Genomic DNA, 27,436 nt, shown 5'->3' with positions numbered 1-27,436 from the left:
CGAAAACGTCGAAAGGTTAACTGTGAATAAAGGTCGACCATTATTTTCAACCTACACATCGAATAATTTGATTAAAGTCAATCTTCCATTCCATACCTGTGTCCTCCACCATCCATAAATATATCCTGTGATCTGACAAATTAGCAGGATAAACAACTTTTTCTCCACTAATGTTCAGTGACGCATGAAATCAGTTCCCTTGCTAACGAATACATCATGGAGTCGATTATGTCCATGTTATCAAGAAATACTTTCCATGATTCCTGTTTTAATTTGATTAAAATTTACCAACTCTATTATATTTTATATCCTGTTATTATATTTTATATCCTGTTTTATTATTAAAATTATTCAGTTTAACATATGTGTACCCTAGATTTGTTTACACTACGTCATAGTATCTATTGTTACTTCTGGACTGCTTGGAGTTGGACACTGGACACTACTCGCCCAACCAGCGTATATGTTTCCTAACCTGGCTGACATGTGGTCCTCACACGACACGTTTTATTTTGCAGTGAAAATAAGCAAAGCGCTTCATTTTACAAGTTTGTATCTTTTTCCTTGGAGTTTGTGCTACTTTTTGGGAATAAACCATACAATTTCATTTTATTTATTTTAATTTTTGCATATTAACAACATTATGCAACATCGCTCACATAACCTACTCTGAGAAGTGAGAACGTATATTTAGTCATTATTCGTTAATGACTAGTGGAAGAGTGGAAAGAGGTGTGCGGTGATACTATTAAATTTATTATTTAAATACCTAAACACATCACATCATTTTTTTTCACTAAATCCTTAGCTCAGCTATAACACACCGCTCTCCGCTCTTCAAATGAGCATAAATCTGAAAAAGAAAAAAAGAAAAACGAATAACTACAGAACTGGGCAAAGTCTGCAGAAACTATGCAAACTTCTCATCTTCACTTACGAACAGCAGAAAAAAAAATAAATGAGCATTCCATAATCATTTGGAGCATGTGAGATCAGATTGCCCCGACCAAAAAAAAAAAGTAGAAAATCGTAAATGTAAATTTCGGAGAAATTTACGATACTAGATCAGTACAGGGTTTAAGTATTGCTTCAATGGGCAAGTGTTGAACACATTTGAAAGACTAGAGCATACGAAGACAAGAAAAAAAAGAGGATGAAAATAAAAGACCAGAATAGAAGATACGATACATATTTTGCAACATTTTAACATCAATGGCCAAAAAAAAAAAACTACCGCGTAGCAGAAGAATAATTTAATACATCTTCCAAAGAGACGATAGCGAATTAATTTGTGCGCTTAAGGACACAAGTTCATCCGTACCGGAAACAGGTGACCTTGTGTATCTCAGTAAAATAGAGATCTCTGTGATAGCTTGAAATGGCGGAGGTCGTGATGAGCTACAGCGATCGGCAGTATTACTGTACTGTACGCTCACATGCTATGTCGAATCGGTGACTAACGTTTTTTTTTCGTTTCAGTCAACACTGAGATTCCGATACCGCATTCGAGGCGCTCGCGATGGCGCTGGGAGAATCGGAATCGCTTTCGCTTCCATCTGAAATGAACATAATGGATCCTTCGCTTCAAATTTCAAATTACTGCATAGTAAGATTGTAGGTGAAGCTCTACATCGCCTACAATCTTACTATCTATTATTAGGTTGATGCATAAGCAATGGCGTTTTTTTTTTAAATTTAAACTCGCGCAAAGAAAAAAGTTTAACGTTATGTAACATGCTATTTGAAAAAAAAACATTTTTACTCCTACAAAATGGTGCATTTGATTTTTTCATGCTCTTTTAATTTTTGTACGATCAATGAAATATTTTGCAGTTTTTCCCACCTCTTCTGCAGGATTAAATTATGTATGGAAGGCTCCATGACTTTCGTTTTCATCGAAATAACACGTTTCAGCACATATTTTTTTTTTATCGATAGTTCTAACTTAAAAGTTATTGCTACGTGAGTAAAGGTGAAAGATAACGTTGAGCAAAAAGAAAAAAAAGAGAAAAAAAAAACACTGAAAAAACTAAGTGCAGCAAATTGTGTGAATTACTCGAGCCGGGTCAAGTTTTAACGACTTGCTTCTTGATTCTCATGCTAATAAACAGATCGTAACCGACAAAAATTCCCTATGAGTAAAGAGTATGGTCGAGTAATGAAAACTGTAAAAAAAGTCAAGATATAAAGAAAAAATTGAATAGCAGTCGTTGTTTCGGTAGTTTTTCTCATTACATGGATTGGAAATCGAAAACTTCACGAAACAAAACACTTCTAGTGTAATTGCGGCACACGTGAGAAGTTTTGAGAACTCACTGACTCTAGATGGCCAGATTTGGAGTAGAAGTGACAGCGTGGCGGCAGCTTGAGGTACGTCCAGTGGACGGAGTTCCTTCACTGGCGGTGTCTCGGAGCAACACAACAACAATGGAGCGAAAACCTGCATTATTCAAGTTCAAAGAAAAAACAAGATTGAGGAATAAAATACAAAAGAGTAAAAAAAAACACTGCAAGAAAAGAGCTTACAGTGGTTAAACGGGACGGTGTTAGGCCGTTGTGAGGTGAAGATGCTAACACGGTAGTGAGATGATCCATTACAAGGAGGAGAGTGTTCTGGAAAACGCACGTTTAACTCTAATTATTCTGTATGTAAGATAAGATAAGATGGTGAAGGTAAGATAAGATGTAAGATAACTGTAAGATATTCCCACCTTGCTGGGCGGAGCAAGGCAATCGACAATCCTTAGGACGAGCTGTCGATTTCCATCGATATCATTCGGTAACGTTACTGTTCCCGCATCGATGAGCATTGCATGAATTTGAGGTGGAATCAACGGTTCTGGTAATTCACGCAGAAAATCCTGGATAATCAAATGGAATGCGCTAATTAATCGAGAATTATAATTACGAGAATCAAGAATAGGGCAATTTACCTTGATGAGGCAAGCAAGCACGTTTGTATCTGGAACGCTATCTGTGGAGAGTTCACATCCCAATGGATTCGCTTCCAATTCGTCTCGCAGAACTCGCTTCTTCTCGACGGAACCACATACTGAAGCGATGATTTTAGAAACATTTTCTCGTCTTGGGAAAAATTCTCTAAGCGAGGCTATTTAATCCATATTTATTCATTTATAGGGGTACGAAATATGATTGATAGAGATTTCTAAAGCAGATAAATCGACGTATGGAATCCGCTAGATCATGAAATTAGTAGCGAAAGAATAAAAAGTGATTGGTTTTGGTCATTTCTGTTCCAAAAGGGAGTGGTAGCAATTGAAATCTAGGTCCCAATAAGGAGCTTTTTGAGCCAGCACACTTAAATTGATAGAATTTAAGAGGTACAATGTAGGAAATATCGAAAAAATCTCTGGCTACTTCTATTCTAAGATGAGTCATTGGAATTTTCGTAAGTCCTTAAACAACATAAGAAGCTCGCTGTAAGGATCTTTTTGCAGAACTACACACGGATGTAACAAAAGTGTTCACAAAAACAGTTCGTTACGTACAAACGAAAATTATCGTCCACTCTGGGCACTTTAATAAATAATGAAAATAATAAGCAGAAATTATAATACAAGTAAAATAATAAATATGGCAATATAATGTATACATAAAACAAATATAAATAAATAATCTGTTACTGTTATGTTACTTGTGCTGTGACGCGAAAAGAAAAAACACACACACGATAACTTACAGATATACAATCCATTGCAATCGACACCCCGCCTCTCAATTTCTTGGATAAGCCGAGTGAGGGCGATAGGGGTCTCACGTCTTTCGCGTGACAAGAGTCGACCGAGCGGTACACCAAAAACTCTGGAATGAAAGCAGTTCTTAATTCTTGCATATTATGTTACTATATTGTTTTGTAAGCTATGTTGTTGTTGTACTATGTTGTTTTGTAAGCTTTAAACCGAACACTATTAACGAAAATTGCGGAAAACATAGTAATTTACCGCTTAAAATTACAGTAGTGCAGCGACATTTTGAAAAAAAAAACAAAAACAAAGAAGAAATAAAAAGGGCAAAAGGATTAAGAGAAGTGAATTATCAACAAACCCATCCATTTTTGGATTGACCGTTCGCCGAAACACCGCTCGCATATCGTGGAATCCTATTCGTACAATGAGTTGGCCACGAGGTTCCAGATTCAAAGCGAACATTCGATCTCCGTTCAGTTGGTCCACAATGAACGCTTCGAGAAGTTTTAACGAGCCTTTGTGGCAAAGTTTATGCCTGTAATTGGAAGAAAAATGTGGTCCTCGCTGGAAATTGAACCAATGCAAAGTGTATGGATTCTTATAAGACGGATACCTGTACTGCGGATGCCATGAATACACGAAAAAATGTGTGACAGTCGCGTTGAAAACATCGATATGGAACGTTTCGCGCCATCGAAATCGCTGTTCAGCGGTTGATACGCCAGTTCGCGCCCTAAAAATACTTAACACTTGTGCGAAAAGAACCTCTACCAGAAAATGAAAGAGAAAATATTGAAGGGGAACTATGAAATTCCAAGAAAAAAGTTGAAAAAAGAAAAACCCGCAATATTTTCAGCTTCCTAGAACTATAAAATTATAAACTATAAAATTCCCACTCACCGATGCTGTTCATCTACTTCTAATACACAGTACATCTCTTCAGTGACGGCTTTTTGTTTTTCAGGGATTTTCAATCCACGACCCTCCAATATCTTAAAAAAAAACAAATTATCCACTAATGAAGCGTTAGCTAACTACTTAACGCACAAAAAGGACCAAAGGGAAGACTTTTCCTTATCAAAAAATTTTTTAGAGCTACCTCATGAGGAATTGAACAAGAAATTGAAAAAAAAAAAAGAATCAGAAATGAAATACGAAAGAATAAATGGGACTAATAGTCAAATCAACAATAACCGAAGAATTTTTAAAAAAATAATTTAAAACTCACTTGCACAAAAAGAATACCCGTGAGACTATTGACGTTCAACTTATCCACGTTGATGCCTGGACCCGCTGCACGCAAAGGTGCTCGCCTGAGAACATTTGAATTTGGATATTTTCATTTTAAAAAAACTAAAAATAGCAATAAATTCTTAGAAATTGGCGGCGAAGGTGACCTGTTCATCAGTGGCGATACATGGTATCGATCTAGTACTGCTGACGGACGATCTTGGGCTGCGGCATGCCGTGGAAGCACTGGAGAGCCGACAAGAGACTGAAAATGAAAACGCTAAGGTTCAGTTGCAGAATGCTTTCAACTAGAAAATATTGTTGCAAAGACAAGATCACCTGCGCCATAATACTTCGACCCGGCAGCGATGTTGATCGGTGGCCCCGAGGTTCGCCGTACGTGTGAGACCATCTTAACAGGGGTAGAATGACAGTATGACAATGGAGAAATTTCGAAAAAAAAAAGTGAGCAAATGGGATAAAAGTCAAATTTTATATCGATCGTTGCTTTTCGGATCTAGAAAGTTTCAATTCCAAAAAATGTCAAGTAAACACAATAGGTCGGAGCAATCTAAGTATGAGTTATACGTATTAAAAGATACTTTAATTCTTTCAACTTCTTTTCTATATTCTCAAGTTTTCTTTACTTGGGCTTAAGGCCTAACTCATAAAGAGACACAAATTGTATTGAAGTATTTCACTGCTTACTTCGAAACGAAACTACATTCACAGTTTGTTGAGGAATGAAACTCTAATTCAGATCGCTACACTGATTTTTTTTTGTTTGCTCATTTTTTCTTTTTTTTTTCTTTCTTATGAACTAGCTTTACCGGGGTTTGAAAGAAAACGATCTAAGGTAGGATTTTTTGTGAGTAAATTTATCTAAATCCTGAAAATTAGAAATGTAGACAGGTATCGAAGTGTACGGTATTGTATAGAATAAGACATATGATAATATTAGATAGATACAAATGATAATAATCCAGGGTAGTGTTGCTATTCGTTGAGAATGTAATCAGAGAACTCAAATTATTTAATTACTCAACTTAAAACAATCTACTCAAAACAAAACCGAAAAACCAAAATTCAAGTAATAAATAGCAGAAAAGCTTACTTTAAATAACGACGCTGCATTAAGAAAGCAATGAACGTCGAAACATCGGAGGGGAATTGTTGTTAGATGTTAGAGACCTGTTCCACTACTTCACTCGAAAAAATCCCAGAGAAGAGACAAAACCAACTTCGAGTTATTCCCATCATGATCCAAGGAGCTAGCGGGCGCTACTGGTTTCTGATGAATAGATAACCCTTTAGAACTGGCTGCAGCCGAAAAAAAAGGCTAGACATAAGCCAATCAAAGGAATGAACCACACCATTCACATTGAGCGTAAATTTAAGAAGAAATTGTTCAGAAGATCATCTTTTTCAATTCAATCACAGAACAAGAATTTCATGTAGAATTCAAAAAAAAATTGAATGAACGTCTTTATCGTCAGGAACAAAGCAGAAAAACGTCTGACTGGTACTGTCTGGTGTTGTACTACTGTACGTACGCGAAGATTTCTGGGGCAAAATAAGTATAACTGAAACCTTAAGAAAAATCAAATATCTGTTGTGAGAAAATCTGCGACGAACCGAAGACTAAATACGACTAAAAAATTTAGAATAATGAAAAATTTCGCTATAAAAATCTATAAATTTTGGTCCACAGCGAGGCTTTCGTAGATAGAGAAGTTTAGAAGGCAAAATAAAATATGTGCTTTTTTAAAATACATCTGCTTGCAAGGACCTAAATTTCCTTGTACGAAAGAAGAGAAACAGAGGAAATGCAGAAAGAAAAGTAAAATGAGAGGAAATGTGGACGAACAGAGAGGAAATGTGGACGAACAGAAGCATTGTAGAATCGTGCTCATATGAAAAAAGAAACACTAGGTCTCACCGCGATTGTCGACCCATCATGGATGGATCCGTGGGTCCTGCCCAGTTTCGGTATTCGGCAGCAGAGAAGATGTCATTAATTGTCCGTCCAGGGCCACCATTGGAAAGCCGTAAATCTTTAAAAAAAAAAAAAAAACTAGCTTAATTTGTGACACTAACAAGTAACTGAGAATAAAACTAAAAAGTTTTTTTGAGGCAAAAACAGCATAAGAAAAAAAATTCAAATAAACAATAAAACAAGTTCACAGAAAAAAAACCAAGGCGCAATTTCATCGTATAGGACATTATGTTCTCGTCTTGCAAGTCCCTCTGTGAACCACCAATCCTCGAGTATCTCGCTCTTATCTCAAATTGGCACTTATACCTCCTTAGCTGCTTGCCTAGCGAGCTTCCCTCATCATTCCTCCCGTCCGTCCCTCCAAACCCAAACAGCGTGAAATTACGCGTGAAATCGGTGAGGCCGCAGCGATAATGAATTAGAGGTCCCTTCGGTGAATAAGGAATAATATGAGCTGACAGAGGAATCGAAGAGTGAACAGAGAAGCAGAGAAATGAGTAAAGTGCACGCGTTGCTCCGTCAATATAAGTGAAGACGTACGACTATGAATAGAAATAGGTAAATCTAAGAGAATCTCCGGGATCTAGCCTAGTTTGAAACGAAATGAGAGAACGAAAGAGCAAGTATGGTTACACATCGAATTACGCTCTAAAAACAACAAAAACAAATTGGTTCATTTGATCGAAGCAAGAAAATGAGTGGATAGTTATATACATTCCAGGAAATGTGACTTGACAAGAGATTTCGAGTATAAAATATTTCTTCAAAATTTTAAAAATTGAAATTAGTTTCAAGTTTTAAATTTTTAGGGTTTCCTATAGCTTGCTAGAAAAGGAAAAAGAAACCTTTAACTACGCTATCACTATACTAAAGCATTCTTCATTTTCTGAATGTCTTAACAAAATTTTTACAGATTAGTAATTTCCGCACAGTTTTAATCAAGAAACCAATAACGTTTTCTTCTTTTCAACTCGATCCCGTATACTCTCCAGAAATTTGATTAAGTTGCAACAGAAAATCTTCCCCTGGCAATGCGAAATCAACTATTCATGGGATCAAAACCAATTTTGAACGAGAAAAACACTTACGTTGGGCCATACTTCTGCTGTATCCTGCAGGACTTCCAGCATATTCTGGAGCTGAAGTCGCTCCATCACTATCGTCACCCATCGCATTTTGTGCTAACACATCCGTACGCCATTTCACGTTTCGCGGTCCTGTAAGTGGTGCCGAATTTAATTTTAAAGAAAAAAACAACTACAAAAAAACAACAATAAATATTGTGTAAAGAAATGTTTGTTTGTGTTCAATGTGTTCTATGTAGTCGAGATCGAAAAGCGACCTCTGAAGATGTTGCTATTCCCCGCTGCGTGTAACGAACATGATGCTTCATCACTTTCGCTGTTCGGATGACATGTGCGCGCAAGAGAGAAGGAGAGAACAGCGCATATGCGCAGACTTGAAAGCACTTGGGCATTGGAAATGACTAACGGCACACATGAAGATAAACGGCTTAGACAGAAAATTCACTGGAGCTTTGTGCAAAACAAGCCGTCGACCAAAGTACAAGAAGTAGAATTCGAGTCACCTGAACACTTGACGGGTTTCTCCTCCAATGTCTACTGCATAAAGGATAAGGCGGCGCCAAAACGTTCAACTTCAATTCGGATTCATGAGGTTTTATTGACCCATGTGCGAATATACATGCAATTTGCGAGGGTCAACAAACGCACCTAGTTCACTACCTCCTCAGACAAATCTTCTACCAATTTATCAACGCCGAAGGTTTGGTAAGCCTGGAGTGGTTTTGAACCATCGATCATGCAGTCGCAGACGAATCGACTAACCGACTGCACTACACCCGCTCAGTCTAGTCCCTTAAGTGGCCACACATTTCTGGGTGACAGTTCCTATTACAACATTAAACCGAAAAGAGTTGCATTGTAAATTTATTTACATGGCAAATTTAAGACTTCGTTATTTCAAAGAAAAAAGGAATTTATGAGAAAATTAATATGAAAAGTATGCCTATTGACAACAGATGTGGTACAGACGGGACATATAGCTGAGTGTAAACGAAATAATGAGGTCTGCACATTTCTGCTCGCCGAATAAGGAAGAAATGTATGAATTGGATTTAATTGTTTAAGATTCTGAAAGAAACAAAAAACACAAAAGAAAAGCAAATTCGTTGCCAATGGAATTCAATCGATTTAGTTTTTTTTTTTTTTGTAAGTACGTTTTCTCGTGATTCTTTAGAATCAGTTTGAAAACTTTTCTTCTACAATGAAACAAGGCGAAAAAGTGTATTATGTGCACTGTTAGCATGTATATTCATCTTTTTGCAGAAAAAAATCAAAATTAATTAAACATTAAGCGAATTAACCTACTTTGAAATTCTTTTACAAAATAAAATAGTACGTTAATCGTTTCCAAAGAGAAAACATGTTTAGATGAATGAGAGAGAAATCCATAAAGGAAAAAGTTCCTAACTTACCATTATGGTTATTACACCTGAATGAGCTAAGCCAAACTTAAAGAAAAACAAAGTATGAAAGTGAAAAAGTACTACTACTCTGCATTTTCGCTATAACGAAAAAGGCTGAAACTTAAACTAAACTGACCTGAAATTGCTCGCCTTCTCGGCAGCGAGTTACTCTTGTTATCCAACGTCCGTAGCGGACGTGGTAACACAGGAGAGCAAAGTGATCGCGACAGTGCTTCTTGATGTCGTGACATCGTCGGATCCATTAGTCGTGCGTCATTCCTCGTCACCGGATCTATCATTGGACCGACTGTTTCATGTTGTCGTGAAGACATCGGGTCATGCAGCCGGTTAATGGGGTCCGGAGGTGGAACGGTAGTACACGATCGAGGAAGAGTGTACATTGGAGGCTGAAATGGAGAAATGTACAGCATCAAGAAAATAGAAAATAAGAGACAAGACAAAAAGCAAAAAAGAGGTTTAAAAAAGTGACTACGAACACAGATACATTTCTGCAAAAAAATTCCATGATTAATGAGTTTCGTTTCTCCCAGGGCTAATGAATTAGAACGTAAACAAATGAATGATACTGCTGTGCAGGGAATTTTACAAAAAATTACACATAGACTACATATTTGAAATAATATTCCTGTTTTTGAAATAAATAATATTATTATAAAATAGAAAAAATACATATTCCTGAGTGGTGGCAAGTATTTGGAGAAATCTCAGAAGAACTTCTGGTAACAAATTGCCAAATTTATTCATTCAGATAGCCACTGCAGAAAAAAAAACTCTGAAAATAGCTCAGAACTCTGAAATCTAAAGCTCAAAAGCGAAACCCGCACAAGCTTGTGCCGTTAATGAAGAGCTCTAATTTTAAGCACTGTTAAATGATAAAATTTTTTAAACTTAATAAAAAAAAAGTAGGGAAGCAGAGCACAGCTTTTTGTTTACACTAAAATTGGAACAATATAAAGAAGATTAGGGGTAGAAGCGAAGCGAAATTCAAGATAATCCCCAATTCTTTACTCTTGAGTAATCTATTCTATGACAAAAAATAATTTATATTAAACTTCTGACTAAGTCAGAATGTAAAATTAGCAGAAATTTCACTGTCAATGTCTACGAAGAGATGGTTCAGCTGAGGTAAAAAGAATAGTGGAAAATAGGTGAAAAAAGTATGGTGAGTGCGAGACAGAAAACACTCTTAACAAGCACATAATAAAGGAGTTTCTAGAGAAATTAGAAGCACCTTTCCATTCGCTATGAGAAAAAAATGTTGGCAAAATCTCAAAGAAAATAGTAGTAAGAGTAGAAACTTATGATGAAAACAAAATGAAGTACGAGTGAGAGAGTGTAATTGTAAAACTATTTCAGACAGAAAAGAAGATAAGAATGAACTAACCGCCAAAACCCCGGGCGCTGAATTGAAACTTTCCGTCCTTCGTACGGTCCCCGTTGGATAGATCTTTGGCGGAGGTACCCTAGCAGTTCGACACACAGTATCCAGAGGGTCTGGATCGGAGTACCTGAAGGGATTTTTGTACTACAGCTGCTCATTACTCAGTAGACATTCCTTGTAGTCCTGTATGACTCCTTAATAGCAAACCTTTGATGCCTTCCTTGCATCGGCTCAGCATGACCATTCAGTAATCGAGGTGAGTAGTGCGTTCGAGGACTACCAGGAACCGAGACACGATTCATTTCCTGAAGTACAAAAGAAGAATATCTCTGAATACAGTTACGATTAGATAGGATAGCAGTGTGTTTGCAGCAAGAGGAGAAGCAAGGCAGGCGGAGCGAACCACCCGCCAGAAACGACCGAAAAATCGAGGTAAACAGCGGAGAGGAAGACATGGAAAATAGATCAATTAGAGGGTCCTACTTCGAATACATAGCGCACTCAGGCCGACATTAGAGCAGAAATAGCGACACAGCGATTACTCCGAAAAGCGCAAAGAGCAATAATGCGCACCGATCGTACACTTCAACTCGCTTTATTTAGTAGAAAGTGTGTGAGGACTGAGATGCATCTCTGTTAGCCAGTTCTAACGCAAGACGATAAAAACAGAAGTCTAGAAACTTAAAACAAAACAACAAAAGCAAAGTTTTCCGTAATTTCTTCACCAATCACATTTCATCTAACTTCGAATTTCTCCGAAATCAACAACAGAATCCTTTTGATTCTTCCGTATCAGAAATATGCGGCAGTAGTTTTTCAAAAGGAAAAAAAAAACACACACACGCAACGGAAACGCATGAAAAAATGTTTTATGCAAATTACTCTTGGTTTTTTTTTTCCATCGCCTTCATCCATTATTGACCCATTAACCACTCTTTAGAGCTGTAATCGCTAAATTTCTAATATTTTTCTAAACTGTATCTCATAAACTCGATGCGTAAAAATAAACTCGGCAATGTTTTTCGAACCATCAGCTCAGATCAGAACAATTAGAAGAAAACAAAATTTATGATATTTTGTTCATGTTCTTAAATTTAATAATAATAATGCAGTGTTCTATGATGTAATGATAAGATAACACAACAATAATGATAATATAGTAATTTAATATAATGATTTAGTTTGAGTTTTAATTTAAAATTCGAATTCTTGTTATTTTACTCTTCATTATTTGTTATTTGGTAATTTTAATTCCTTAAATCTAATCCCATTTTTCCAATAAGCAAAACTGTTAGCATGATATAGTTTGAATTAGTGGTTGTACTCCTTTTCATGAAGAAAGTCAAGGCGAAAAAAAAAGATTGGTGTGCAAGGACGTAACACTGAAGTCTGGAAAGTTTTTGGATTCGCTGCTGCACTTGGTGAATACAGAGTCCGTCTTATAGTCCTAACATGAATCCATACTTTCATTTATAAATAGCATGGGAAGTAATAATTAAATAGCTCTTAGGAAAGCTCAAATACCAAGTGATGATCAAATAATCACCAATATCAATCCACGAAGTATGGATCATCCTTGCGCAGTACGCAAGTTGAACTATTACTATTCTTTCGGGAACTTATTTTTTCTATTAATTTTCAACAAGACACGATTTCCAACCATCATCAGCCACGGTGTTGATAGAACGAGAGAAATTATGCTTCGACGAAAAGAAAAAAGAGAAGCAAAAGAAGTGCAATTGCCTACAGATCTCACATCTTAGCTTCAAATTCTTCCTTTTTTCTTTCTTTTTTTCTTCAAATTCCTGAATTTCACACCTAACGAGTACAAAATTAGCACATACAGGCATAATCACATCCCTCCGATCCCTCAAACAACTGCTACGACTTCTGACATTGTACTTTTTTTCGCTTAAAGAAAAACGTTCACTAAAGTAATGTAATCTCTTTACTTTTTTTTTCCAACGAAACTTTGAAACTTGGAGAACTGAAATTCCAACACAACCCCAGTCGCTACTGGATGTTTAGAGATTCTTGCATTTCGTATTTTTCGTTACTATGTAAACAACCGTTACGCGCTTCAAATTATTGAATTTTGAGCATTGCATAAGCTCATATTCGATCATAACTACTAGATGAAATCTCAGTTAAAAAAGCGTAAATTCTGACTGGTGGCAAATAAAAATCTAACCTTTGTTACTACCAAAATGAAAATTGGCAAAAGGCCAAAAAAAAAGAGAGAAACTTAAGAAAGGACGAGATGGCATTTAGTTCTATCCCATTTAGTAATGGAGTTTTATTCCCCATAATCGACAGTAGTCAGAAATTCCATCGAACTTTCCCATAAAAATTTCCACAAAACTATACATATCCACCTGCGCACTGGAAGAAATCTTCGAAAATTCGAAAAAAAAAACAAATAAACGTCTCAAAACACATGAAAAATCTCTTACAACTGTATTCACCAAAATATCTCAAGTTATCGAAAACTTGACTGAACTTGAAATTTGGAGAAAAATTGGAGAAAAAGTCAATCATGGTATGATTCCTGTTGATTATACATCGCCCGACTTTGGTTGCGCAGGATAGGTCGACTTCTACGTGCAAAAAAAAAACACTGCAAATTTTCTTGAAAGAAAGGAGGAATAGTTTGTGAACTATGCTCTCGTAAAAATTCACTTTGATACTGTAATTAGGAAAAGATGAATAGTTGGTGGACTTGCTTTGGTTGCGCTGCTGTGATCGATATAAACAACGTGAGGTGCGCAGCGATAAAGAAAGTCGCGTGTATGTCAGGAAAACTCATGAGCTTTTCCTGCAGGATAAGGCCAAACATATACTTGGATAATGAGGTAGAATAGAAATGAGCCAGACGTGAGAACCGAATGTGACAAACGAGACTAGAAATAAAAATCGAAACAAGCACACGAATACGAAACGAAGGAATGCGATGGAAATTATAAACACATTCGTGTTTCAAGTGGCGAAATTCCGGAGACGATAAGCGATATTCTTTTCAATTAAGATAGGAATAGAAATTGTACCAGTAGACGAAACTAATGAAAAAGTAGCCAGACACATAGCCAGCTTTCCATAGTCAATCAGCCAAGCAGAAAGGGCGTGGAAGCCACTATTGTTGTCAGGGAGAAGTTGGGTAAATTTGAAAAGAGAAAAAAAAAACCTTCAAACGGCCCAAGATTTCGGACGAGTTCTTCAAATTCGAGAGAAATAACGTCATTTACAAGTCAAGCAATGACTATACTATCTCAGATTTCAGAGGATAACTTCGAAAAAATTGCGAGTTTTGAATGTTATTTCTTCGCTACGATGGGATACGCGTTCCGCTGTCACTATGGATGGTTTTCTGTCTTGGCTGGGAAACTAAAGCCAGCAAGGAATATACAATACTGTTTATACCAAGCATTTAAATATGTGTGCACAGAATCAGCCGAATGTCATTGCTGCCACTCACTCATTTAATCGCGTCGAGATTATTTTTAAAATGAAAGAAAAATAAGAGCTAACGGACCATGCAATGATTCTGATCTATTATGGCAGTGTTTTTTCACAACAATGAAAAATAATTGCAATGTGAAATAATAGAAAGAAAAGTTAAAGTAATGAAATAAAAATAGTTAAACTGTAAGGTAATTGAAAATAAATCTATATTAAAACTGTGTCTTAACTTTGTTCTTCTTTTCAAATGGAAAGTGTCAAATGCAGAACTACTGGGGATTATTGAAACAAGAAGGGATATTCGGAATTTTTTGCCCAATTTTTTTTCCCCACCAAACATTATTCACATTTCTTATGGAAGTGTTCTAGAGTATCAGAACGACATTTTTCATAAGTTATTCAGTTATAAGTTAGACGAACACTGTACCTTCGTACATAAAGCATGAGCATGAATATATTTAGTTTTAAAAAAACAATTCCAGTCAACACTCTCAATGTCCTCTCTTCATGAAACCTCGGGATTTGGAAGTTTATTTATGTGTTCTTGCTATGCCAACGAAGTTTAGGTGAAACTTTTTTATTGACCTGACGTTTCGACAGGTACTTAAGGATACTGCACAGTGCGTAGATCTAATTCGCCTTGGTGACAATCTTTAAGAACGCGGTGGTTTGCCAACCCCGCTAGCCGATGAAACTGGTCAGTTGTTTTCCTTCAGAAGGTCTTGCGTGGTGTACTTGAAACAATATCGAGGCTTGGCGGGAAGAGAGGAGGAGTTTGATGGGATATGCATGGTATCAAAGACCTCGAACCATTTTCAGACCTTTGAAAAAGGCGAGTTTGTCGAAACGTCAGGCCAATAAAAAAGTGCACCTAAACCTCGTTGGCATAACAAGAAAACATAAATAAAGTCAACACTAGTCATTTACGACCTCCTCAAACTATGTCGATTGCTTTGGCAAAGTTAAATGGCCGTAGGAGGCTAAAGGGTGAAAGGTCTCTGGCGTCGAGCGCAGACGGGCGGAAATGAAACACCGCCGTTGCTGACATTTTTCATGACAGGTGTAGAACACGGACCTAGCAGCGACACGACATTTTGTGTTAATTGACTGTCAGTAATCGCTAATTTCGCATAGACCGCCATAAAAATCTAATCCCAGGGATAGTTATATTTGAATTACTAGAAAAAAAAGCTGTCAACTACTTAATAATTTTGAAGAGATGACAAAATCCCACATATTCTTCACATTTCAGTTACTTTTCTTTTCTAAGTGAAAATTTTAGAATGCGAGAGAAAACGGCGAAGAGACGCAAGATCGATAGCAAACAACGCGAGAAAAAACTGACGCTTGATTTTAGGAAATGTTCGCACGAAGAAAAAAACAAACAAAGCGAAACTCGTTAATGGAAATTCAGAATCTACAATTGAAAAGCGATAGATTTTGCTTTAGCGTGGCAGAAAAACATGCTACGGAGAGCGAATAGATTTCTCGCCTAAGGTGTCGAGCACGTCTCAACTTCGGGAGAGCATGCACGGATCGACGAACGTCGACCAGCTTCAAATGCACGAAGTGTTCTTTCTACCGTCGGCCGAGCGCCGGCCGATTAGCAACGACGCTCGCTGCTATTTGAAAAGCGAACAGCGCCTAGTCAGATACCGATCCATCAACGGCTTTTGAATGAACCGAATTTTTCGGCTACCAACTAAAGTGAATCCATTAACGTGTGTGCGTCACCATTCAGCTATGTTTGGAAGCATTAATTAAAAGTAAAGAAAAAGAAAAGAAAAGAGAAAAAGAAATTAGAAATGCATAGATTCCAGTTCCGAAGAATCCACCTTTGATTTAATTTAAGAGACGTAATCTCCATTTCCAGTTTCTTAAAATAGCGAGTGAACTCCAATAAGATTCCTCATCGCTATAACGAAGCAAAATTCCTTTCACTAGAAAGAAAAACAATATTAATTTAGTGCTGATCTGAGAAAAAATACCCCTTTTAGCAGAAAGGATACTTATGTTAAAGGTTTTATTTAGTATACTGTATTCAATGTATATTAGCTCCTTATTATGGAAGATGGAAGGAAATAGAGGAACAGATACACCAGAAAGAAAACATAAGAGACACTACCTCAAAATTTTCAGAGCCGGCAGCTTCGATTTCTCATTACATCGAAATTTATGGACTCTTCAACGCTAGAATTTACAACATTACCAGCATTGAAGAATTTTTCAAAGCCTTAAAATCTAACTTCTTCCGAAACTAGCTGTCATAGAAGTAGGACTTCACTCGTCAACGTCTGAATTTGGAAAGTGAAAGTGATGGGGGAGTTTTATCATAAAAAGAGCACCAACGACGCCAAAATTATGACAAAATATCGCAAATAACTAAGAATCAAACAAGTTATGAAAAAGCAGCAAAATATCCAAGTATTTTGATAAATAACTAAAAAAAACATGTAGTAGCAGCATATTATATGGATATTTAATTGTAAGAAGCTGTCTGTAATGAGTATATGAACATTCAGCCCACAATAAGCTCGTTCACTCAGCCCACACTATGAGGATTAAAGATCCAGAGATGAGTAAAAGGGAGCAATCGGTTTGGGTAGCTTCTGAGCGCATCGAGGATGAACACCGCCCACTTTTCCTGTTTTGACTTACGAATCAAAAACCTGGACGTCATGGAAGCATGTCTAAAATTCGGTCAAAGTTATGGGACCTTCGTGGATAGTGGTAGTGAAAAAGATTCTGATGCTAGGAGTATTCCGTTTCATACAAATATAATAAGGAATTCAGAGTTCTGTGCTACAATATCAACGAAAGAGTGAACTGTGAGTAAAAATAAGTTGGGAAATTGGAGAGAGAATCGCAGTACGCCATAAAAGTTCCCGAGATATGATATAAACACCAGAAACACTGTACACTCGATGTTAATCTTTTCCATAAAGCCGTTCAGCGAAAAATATGATGCTGCTCGCGTATCCCGAGGGAGCAAAAACCATTGACCAACTCTGACAAACGATAGGGACGGATTGGTGCTCATTCGAGTCGATTTAAGGTTACTGGGAGGAGAGATAATAAAAAGAACACAAAGCTAAGGCCCTTCTACTCTTCGCAAGTTGGAGAAAAAAAATCGTCGACTTTGAAAAAAAAAACGAAGATACTCGCTAAGTGCCTTAACAACAAGATAATGAGAGCACTAAGGACTAGTAAGGATACAAGAGCAAATCAAAAAAGGATATATAAAAAGAAAACACGAAATCCGCAAAGAATATTATCAGCTATGAAAACATCATTTCATAGTTACATACCTGCTGTTGTTGCCGTGCTTTCTTTCCGAGCCAAGTATGGGCAGTTGGCGTAGGTTGAGTGAGGATGGATCCACTTGCAGATTCATCTGATCGCTCTTCGAACTAAATAAACAACTCCATTAGTACAAATAAACTTAAGAATTCTTCATAAGCGACATCGAGTTTTCGTTTTATCTACGATAAAATCATCATATTGTACTATTCCTGCTTGAAAAACTGCGACTTCTGCACAATGTCAATCAATTCTGTACTTTTGTATAATTACTCATCTGTTACTTAAAATATTCATTATCTAGATGTTAACATAAACTTGCAGCCTTCTCTTCGATAATTCAAATTTCTTTATTCAGCTTTTTCTACTTTTCTTGGTCCATCGTGCCTGAAAGCAGAACTCGCTGCACTAAGTGAAAAACAGAAAAAAACCCTGCGAGTTCTACGTCTCTTTAGATTCTAAGAGGTGCTAATTTGCAGGAAACTCAGTGGAATATGCAGCGATACTACCATCAGTCACTCTACAATGAAAACGAGCCACGAACCGTCACTGAAGTATGTTTTTTTTCCAAATGCGGATTCGCTATTTGAAGAATTTCCTCTGGACGCAGGAAAGACAGAGTTGCGCTATTATCCGCAAATAATGATGTTAGTGGTTTGATCACTAGATGGCGCAAAGAGATATCCATTCTCTCAGGAAAAGAAGAAGTAGTTTCAAAGAGTTTTTTTTAAATGATAAAAACATGGGCCATTACCAATGGAACGGACTTTTCGAAGATAAGACACTGAAAACAGAGCTGTAAAAATCCTGGTCGATAAAATACGCTTATTCGCGAAAAATTTCGATTTCAAACGTTGAAGATGAAGGAAGAAATGTGTGAATATCACTGAACTGCACCATTTACCATAAAGAGGACAAGAGGTGAAGTGGAAGAAAAGAAAAGCCAAAAGAATTTTCTTTGTAGGATCTTTATTCTTGGTAGTTTATTTTGTCGACAGAAACATAGTTGCATCTCTGAAACTATGACTTCTTGGAAATAATCTGAGACAAAGAATTCGTTCGGGGACACAAAACCAAAGTGCACGACACTATTCAGACAGAAGAAAAGGGAATTAGAAATCCACGAGTCTCAGAGATTTTCAGAGAATCGTTTTTCCACTACGTCTCTCCTTTCTATTAAGATATCGCTCCACCGGTTAGTTAGTGATTTACTGTTGCGACCTAGATCCATGGTCTCATGGAAACATGCAACGCAAAAACGGTGAACGAACATAATTCGATACACACGAGTCCGTATTTGGAAAATGAGGCAATGGTGGGGCTGAGTCGGCTGTTAAAAGCAACATACCACAAATCTGTCATGGAGAGGGAAATAGCGCGAAAAGAAGAGGGGACCAGAAAGTGTACATAGAGGAGCGTTCTAACGTACCTCGCAGGAACTAAGGCGGTTCCCACGCCGTTTTTTTTCTAAACGAAAATTAGGTAGAGATGAGCGGAACCACCCCTGCGATCCTGCAGTCTACAACCCCATCTCTAGCTTTTCCCCATGATTTTCTCACCACGTCAGATTCGTGGTATCCTGCTTTTAATGAGTCGTGGTGATACCACCAGAAATCGGTGCTCTTGATGATCCAACTGCATCGTCAATAAGATTTGAACATTTTAAGCTGCAGTAGTGATAATCCGCCGAATAATGAATTGAAAGAGGAACAAAAAAAACTGAAAAAAACATGACGACAATAAAAAATAATTATTAACACAAATTTCCACTAAAGACAAACTTAAGGACAAAACTTGCAGTTCCTCTTCGCGATTTCCTTATTAATACAAACATGAATTCATTTTATTTATTTATTTTTATAATGATGTTCAAATGTTTTAAAGAGTAATTAATAACTCAAACAACGTGATATGATGGCTCGAGTGACAATAGTGATTTTTTTTTGTTTTTACTTCAAGACTTGAGAGGATTAACTTTTTGGTATTTTTTTATTATATTATATAAATTATATAAATGCATTAATTATTGTTATGTTACTTATTACTTGATTTGTATTATATTAGTACTATATGTTACTCTTGGCAGCTATGACCATAAACATCCAGATACCTCTCCAGAAAATCTCCGGCAAGCGAAGAAAGATGTGATCAATTCACTTCAACTACGGTTCCCTCTATGGTTGGACCGTGGCGACGATAGGCTTGAGAGTTTTCATGCAGAAGTTTTCACAGTTGAAGTTTTCATGCCGGGAAAATAGCACCGTCCAACCAGCTGCGTTGGATACTCGCTACTTAATCAGACGATAAATCCTGGTATCTCACTAATATAGACGTCGCCCTATTGCACCACTTTCGGATCTTTAGCGGGCGAAAGTGTTAGTGGTTTCGTATTTTTAACATTCCCATACCTAAATCAACGTCGTTGGATCCGAATGAGAAATCTGAGCACACAAAGAAATACCATGTCTCGTATTTCTACGACATTGGAACCAAATGTTTGGCAGGAACCTTGGCAACCATTTAGAGATGCAACAAAAAGCAACGACGTAATGTTCATGGAAAACATTCATCTACGAAGAGCAACGAAGAAAAATACGACGAAGGACAGCAAACAGAAGCACATCCTTTTCGTACCAGAAGGAGCGGCGCTTCTTTTGAATATATTATACACCTTGTCCCCTATTGTTGTTGTGGAAATATTACGGGTCATTACTCTTGACATCTCGATTCTTCATCATCAATGGTCAAAATACAAACAAAGAGCCCCTTTCTCTTTCGTTGCGCAGAAAAGTAATCTAGAAGTTTTTTATCTTCGTTTTTCTTGAAAGTACAAAACAAAACAGTACACTTTCATGCACCACATTTCCGTCCAACCCGACCAGTGTATTCCAATGCTAGTAAAGGAAGGGTAAGAAATGCAGACGTGTCATTAAATTAATTGTAAAAAAAAACCAAAAGAAAAGCCAGCAATTAATTCTACCTTATGGAAGACGACGACCGGTCGCTCAGAGGATCGCGCCATGGACTGCTGATCCCGACGATTTTTTATGTATCTTGAAAAAGAAAACACTGCTATAGGAAATCAGAGAGGAAAAAAACAAGGAAATAATCTAATAAACAAAAACCAAAGGGTACCGTATCCGCAGCAGAAGTCGTCGTGGGATACTTAATATAAGAACGACATCGTCGATGGACATCGAGGATACTTCGACGTTGTTGATGGAAAGAATTTCATCACCCGGTCGTATGACGTCACCGTATCTGCAAAGAGAGACCTTCTAGAGCATGGAACTCGAACGCTGATGCATATCCTCACGCGAAAATGCTCAGGAGAAAAAAAAAACTCATTTTCAGATTATACTATCTAAAAACAGCGTAATAAACTGTTATTCTGACTGAGAAGCGCTGATAATGAGCGTAGCTGTTCCCCACTAAAGCAGATTTTTTTTTTACTGAATCTAATGTTGATAGTTTTTTTTTCTCTTGAAAAAAAAAACTTATGCAGCTTATTTAGGAACTTTTACCACCTTCCGACTCGCAATTTGTGATATAATTCAGAATAGAATAAATTAACCGCATACTTTTGAAATAGTAAAGGGTTTGCGAATAATCTACGTAATTTTTCAGTACAAAAAATAAACAAATCAACAGTGGACCAAAAAACAGAGACCTAAAACAATTGCGAGGTTCAAAATTTTACCACCCCTCAAACTTCCTGAAGATATTCGAATATCTAATTTTCGAAAGAAATTCGAAAAACCAAATTTTCGAAAGACTAGTCGACTGAGCCGTTCGCTTGATGGTATTGTAACGCATTCACACTAGCTAGCACTAAGGACCAGATTTGAGTCGAGCACAAAAGATTATGGAGGGAAATGTTGAGGAACATCGGTCCTATACAACAAACTTTACAGTGAAGTAAACCACATGAAACTAGAGGTCCTCTAAAGTCCTCTGAAGTTTATTGGCAATAATATCGCAAATTGTCGTAGGCACTTTTATTAAAGAAAAAGCCGAACCACCTGCGCATACGTAAATTGCAGTGTCGTACTGATCGAAAATTAATTTTAAAATCCTATTTGTTCAGTAAAACATACGAAACGCAGCTGCTTCAGCAAAAAGAAAAGTATAGTAATTCGAAATAATCGAATGTAATAAAGGGAACCTACAAACGTGAAAAGCTCGACATCAAAAGAAACGAATGATGTGCAATAGCACAACCTCGTTTTTAACTATATGGATGGGAAACTGCACACGAAACACGAGGAGGATCAGAATAATAGGAAGGCTTTGAAAGCAAAAACCTCAGCAAGTTAAAAATTAAGTCATATTTTGCCACAGAGTTTAACGTTTACAATCACAGAAAGAAACATTGGAAATTCGGGAATCTGTGAAGTCGAACTACAGACTTAATTCAAAGATGGATTTTTTCAAGCATTTCTAGAAAGGACCACGGCTAAGTAAGACAATAATTTCAATCCAAAATTATAATTCAGTGTCAAATGTTGGACCACCTGCGCGTGGAGCAAAGAATGGAAGACTGTTAACGACTGAAAAAACTGCAGTCAAAGAAAGTTAAAATTCTGTGTTGTTATGTGAAGATGATGGAGATTAAAATATGATTACAACTTCAGATTTCTGGCAAACTGGATGTCTAACACGGTGAAGAAGCCTAGCTAGTAGCTGCTTGAGTTAAACTGAGTAGAAAACAAAAAAAAAATTCCAGAAATGATACAGGATTAGAAGACGTAAAATGTAAGCGGGAATTAAGAAGAGAGGAACTTGTTCCCATAATAATAGGTTGAAATTTCTTCTGTACGCCTTATTCTGCTTAATATTCTAAAGAAAACTTTGTAAGGCCTTATAGATACTCACATATAGACAGAGATATCATTTTAGAGAAAAAGCGTGAAGGTTCGACCTTGGTTAAATCTTGATGTAAATTATCAACTGGGCGATAGCTCGTGTGAAGAAATGCGAATTTTGTAACACTCTTCAATACCACTAACGCTCCGACGTCATTTCCCTCAACAGAGCATGAAAAGATAGAATTATATGAGATGTTTCTCATCAAATGGCCCATTTATAACTAGTAGAACTAGTTGTCATCCCACAAGAAATGAAATCCTTAAACGCATTTCTAGGCTCTTGAAAAGGTGACGACGCTGAAATGTTTCGTAATAAAGACTGTTAACAATCTTAGCCTTTGCTTCGCTTGAGTTATCCATAAGCGTTTTTCTACATGAGAACCAATCAAACGACGAATACTACTTCAACATTAATACCCTGCTCCAAAATAAAAACAAGATAAAATGCCAAAAAATGATTCTTGGTGAAATATTGTCAAGTCCAACACGAAACTCAAAGAAATGAATTAAATAAGAAAAAAAAAAGAATAAGGAGTATACAGAAAAGAAAGCAAGATTAAAATAAGAATAAAAGTATTTCACAACAATTTGCAAAAACAACAACAGAGTGCAAGAGCAACTCACTTCTCTAATTCTGAATTCTCTCCGAAGCGACTGGCAAACACACCATGATTTCTATCGATACCGTTTCCTTCTCTTAAATAGAGACCAAGCGATTGACCAGGCTTCTTTATTATCTCAATCAGCTGTTGAGTGTAGATTTCAGCGGAATTCGGATATCTCGTGTCAGATCTGAGAAAAAGCCAAATTCAAATGATGGAGAGTTTCTGGTGATGCAGATGAGAAGTTTTTCGGGCGGTTATAAAAGTCCGAGGGACTAAAATGAAAAATAGGCTAGAAAGACATAAAAAAGGGAAAGTAAATGGATTACTTGTCCAATATCCGTGCGCTGAGCCCTTGCACTCCAGCTTGCGTAAGTGTACTCGTTCCTTGATCGACAGCTCGAATTTTACGGTACACATCGTCCGGTAACCGACCGCCGCCTTAAACAATTTATTAATAAGAGGTTGATTCCATCGGTTATACCATCGCCAAGCGGAGTGTCACTGGTCAACAGTACTGTCAACAGCAACCGACCGAATGTTCCAGGATTCACTGCCCGCTCTTACCCTCGCACTCCTCATGGTTAAGCTTAAACCGCACATGAAGCTTTTTTGTTGAAAAAGTGATTGATTGCAGTTTTGCCCTTTTTGCCTATGGAAGGATTATTCCATGACGCAATATTCTCGTTCTAGTCAGTTTTTCTCATATTACAACGTTTTTCTTCTACTTCTCCTTATTCTAGAGGTTTTAGTCTAGGATTTTAGTTTGCAAATGTTCTCCATGTTGTACTTAGCTTTTACTGATTTGCCTATTATTATAAGTAACTATTAAAACTATTATTATAAGTAACTACTAAAACCTTATAAGAAAAGAAAGCAGTCTTTACATGTGCTGATGTATTATCGAGGACATCAGAAAACAACTAAGCAAACAGTCATGAAATCTGGGCAAAAAGAATCAACTTGTTGAATTTCTGAGTTAGTTGATACAATTTTTTTCTCACGATGAAGAGTTGCAAAAATTTTCATGCCAAAAAAACAGAGCAGTTTGTAAAAAAAAAAGTTTAGGTGGAAGAAAACCTGCTCAAATAAGACAGAAAACAACAAAGATTAAAAAAAAAACTAATTGCGTTACGGCATGAAAATGTGTGCAGATATGTTTTTCCATGAATTAAGACAGGCAGTCGCAGCCACCTAAGCACCGGCATGTAACTGGAGGAATCACTGAACGTGTAACGTTAGAAATCCAATAGCTTTTTATCAATGTCGGAGTAGTTCATGTAAGTGGAGCTGTATCAGCCTTACTTAATAAACCCGCATAATAAATTTTAACACGCGCCTATAACCAATTCCTTTCGGAACAGGGATGTGTAGGCCCGCATTAACAAAATAGGTGGATTGCATAATACGGAATACAATGCAAATATGAATAATAAATAAAGAATAAAAATAAATCCCATCTTTGGCAGATAATATGAATATTTTGTTTGCATTTGCAGTAATCCTTAAATGTTAGCATCAAATGTAGTGTTACGGAACAATACCTGCAGAAAATTAAAGCAAATTACAGCGTGATTAATGTGAGAAAACCGTAAAACCTCTAGAAACGAAATACGCTTCAAATAAGAACAGTAAAAAAATTGTGAGAAACACAAGAACAAAGAAGAAATATAATGTGTTTCAAAAATGGCATGAAAATGATTTTATTAGTTAGTTAGCGATGTTGCTGAAGCAGTTTCTAAAACAGACTTCATAAAAAAAAAGGAATGAAAATTCAAACAGAAACAGAATATACGACGAACGATACGATGTTAAGTTATTACATTAAAAGAATAAGGAATAGAAAGCTTATCAATGTAGTTTCACTCAAGAAATCTTGGCTAAATTTGTGTCCCAAAACTTTGAAGTTCCGACGAAGTCATGCAAAAATGGGGATAAAATCGTTGATGCGCATACTAGTGGTTTTATTCCACTGCGAGGTATTCATAAGAGAGGAACTAAACCTAAGTTAGGCGGAATTTCTGGGGATAAAGAAGAGCAGTTTTGGTCTTAGTGACCGCCGGTTGGCAACAATACCGAGCAACGATGAGCTCTTTTTGGGTAGGGCGCATAAATTATGACCATTAAAACGGAGAATATTCGAATGGAATTCAGGAACTCACCTGGCTGAGCGGCCATGGACGACGTGCAACGTGCGGCGCTGCTCTTCGCCTGTAACGAAGAATATCTAACACTATGTTCAATACACACACACATACATACACGCACACACGCACACACACACAGACACACATAAGGCACACGGCACTACACACGGGCACTCTGCCAAGTATCGATCGCGCTTTCGAAATCAATACAAAGCTGGCTGGATGGAGCTGGATGGATGCGTGGATGAAAGCTAAAGGGGTGGCCATCTCACTCCTTCCTCCCTTCATCGACACGCATCCGACCATCCATTTCACGTTTGAGCAGCGCAAATCCTAGCGCCAAGCATTGTTTAGAACTTTGGGTAGGTCAAAATGGGCGCAACTTCTGGTTTTCTTACGCCGCATTTCGAACGTACATGAAACCTTACTCATATTCAGTAACTATGTGATTATGCAGAGGTTTCAGTGCAAAATTACCGTAAAATTACTTTAATTTCAGCTATTAAATCACGTGTATAAGTGTAGCCGTAGAATATAACCGTAAATTAACAGTAACAATGAGAAGGAAATTGAAATTCTACTATCGAAGGTGGTTAGGAATGCCACACAGATCCAGATGAAACTATTGGAGGCGGCGAAAATTTATGATGTGGTATCCACGGAAAACGGATAATGTGTGCGCTTGTTACATACATATGGGCTCAACATCACGGTCCACATGCCTTTAACAATAACACATCAGCTGTCAGCCAACAAAACCGCAGGTGGTCCGCTGGAAGGTGGAAGGAAAGGTCGAGGCAATCACAATTGTTTCAGATGGTTTAAATAAGAGACATCGCTTTAAACACATCTAACATTTTTTTATTAGAAGCCTTTATCTTCTAATAAAGTAAAAATTAAAAGGTAATAGATTCAAAGTAAACAAAAAACTTAGAATGTGTGTTGCACATGCAAAAATTAGGATGACGTTGAAATACTACGGTATGATTTGTGCAAAGAAACACGTTGCGAAAGACGTGTCGCACTGCTATGGACAAACATTAGTGCCGACAAATTAAATCATACTTGGTTTAATGAACACTTATGCTTTTTCAGGTACACCTACACATTTAATCGTTAATTGCAGCGAGGATGCGTTGATTTTTAGATTACGGTCTTTTAAAAATTGATCCATCGTCTTACTTCATGTTAATTCTTTTCAATAACCGCTTTTAATAATCACAAAAAAAGCGATGCGTAGAAGTAATTGCAGTTTTTGCTGTGAAGATTCTTAAGATTTCTAGAAAGAAAAGGCCACTTTAATTCCACCACTTTTTTATGTTTGAATAGCCTGTTTCTGCTAAAGGTCAGACGGGAACGAAAAGTAGAAAAAACGAGAAAATTCTGCAATGAATAACATATGGTCGTGCATACAAGAAAGCACTAATACCTAATATGCGGCCTTAATTAGGATGTTAATTCATTATGAATGGATTAATTCGTCGGTACGACCATATCGCAGGGGAACGAGGTACCCCGGTTCTTGTTTCGATTGATTTGTAAAAAAAAATTAACGAAGGAGAAGAAGCGAGAGCTGTGTGAAAAACGAGAAGTACATTTTAAAAAATAGGAAGGACGAAGCTGCGTGCGACAGCCGCAATTAGCCTCAGCCACGGCTCAATGAGTTTTTCCTGTCTCTTTGCGGCTAAGTGGTTCTTTTTTAGTTCGTGAAAAATGTGCACTTTTAACGCGTTCACGATTGCAGAGGAAAACTTTACTTTGTTATCATATCTTTACTGAAAAAAATTCAACAGAAGAGTTATTCGCAACTTTCAGAGCTGAATCGAATCGATACGAGTTACGCTAATGAGAATTTCATATTATAGTGAGTCGCTTAAAATTATGCTTTAAAATACGTTTAAAAATTAAAGTCATAAAGTCAATCAGGTAATTAATTAGTCAAGTAAATTATGATTCAAAATATGTTTGAAAATTAAGCTTTAAAATTGCAGCTGCAGCGATTTCCATCTAACACAGCAATAATGTTACATGTTCAACGCTTACCTGACTTACTCTACATCCAGCACAACAACAACAACGAAGAACTCGACACAGGAAACACTGCGGCTTCCTCCGATTCCGCTCCGTTGGAAGCATAAGATTCGTATCGAGGTCCTGCAGCGAATTTTAAGCGGTCATCAAAGCAATACAAACTAAGTGAATAGTGAGTAGTAGAACTAACGAACTTATCTTTCGAGAAA

The 27,436-nt window shown here is 37.0% G+C and overlaps 1 protein-coding gene across 3 annotated transcripts; it reads right to left on the bottom strand.

Moving 5' to 3' along the window:
- Nucleotides 1-1,475: 1,475 nt before the first annotated feature.
- RB195_020150 (uncharacterized protein) lies at nucleotides 1,476-27,332 on the bottom strand (the record flags this gene model as incomplete). Of its 3 annotated transcripts, none has more annotated exons than XM_064188322.1 (24): nucleotides 1,476-1,556; nucleotides 2,321-2,440; nucleotides 2,527-2,613; nucleotides 2,712-2,861; nucleotides 2,934-3,052; nucleotides 3,701-3,822; nucleotides 4,066-4,242; nucleotides 4,321-4,440; nucleotides 4,608-4,699; nucleotides 4,936-5,020; nucleotides 5,105-5,202; nucleotides 5,277-5,349; nucleotides 6,877-6,991; nucleotides 8,022-8,150; nucleotides 9,558-9,828; nucleotides 10,827-10,950; nucleotides 11,031-11,128; nucleotides 17,588-17,689; nucleotides 20,560-20,632; nucleotides 20,715-20,840; nucleotides 23,072-23,239; nucleotides 23,379-23,490; nucleotides 25,212-25,260; nucleotides 27,240-27,332. In XM_064188322.1, the coding sequence occupies 24 exons, from the start codon at nucleotides 27,330-27,332 to the stop codon at nucleotides 1,476-1,478; spliced, it is 2,784 nt and encodes a 927-aa protein (XP_064044203.1). The 3 variants fall into 3 exon arrangements, with proteins under 3 accessions (XP_064044203.1, XP_064044204.1, XP_013304298.2); XM_064188323.1 differs by having other exon boundaries at nucleotides 1,480-1,556; nucleotides 2,317-2,440; XM_013448844.2 differs by lacking the exon at nucleotides 27,240-27,332 and having other exon boundaries at nucleotides 1,480-1,556; nucleotides 2,317-2,440; nucleotides 25,212-25,227.
- Nucleotides 27,333-27,436: the final 104 nt, after the last annotated feature.

This window comes from Necator americanus, chromosome II, assembly GCF_031761385.1.
Source record: "Necator americanus strain Aroian chromosome II, whole genome shotgun sequence".
Classification (NCBI taxonomy): Eukaryota; Metazoa; Nematoda; class Chromadorea; order Rhabditida; family Ancylostomatidae; genus Necator; species Necator americanus.
Note: the sequence above shows the minus strand (reverse complement) of the source record. Positions and strands in the feature narration are given on the sequence as shown.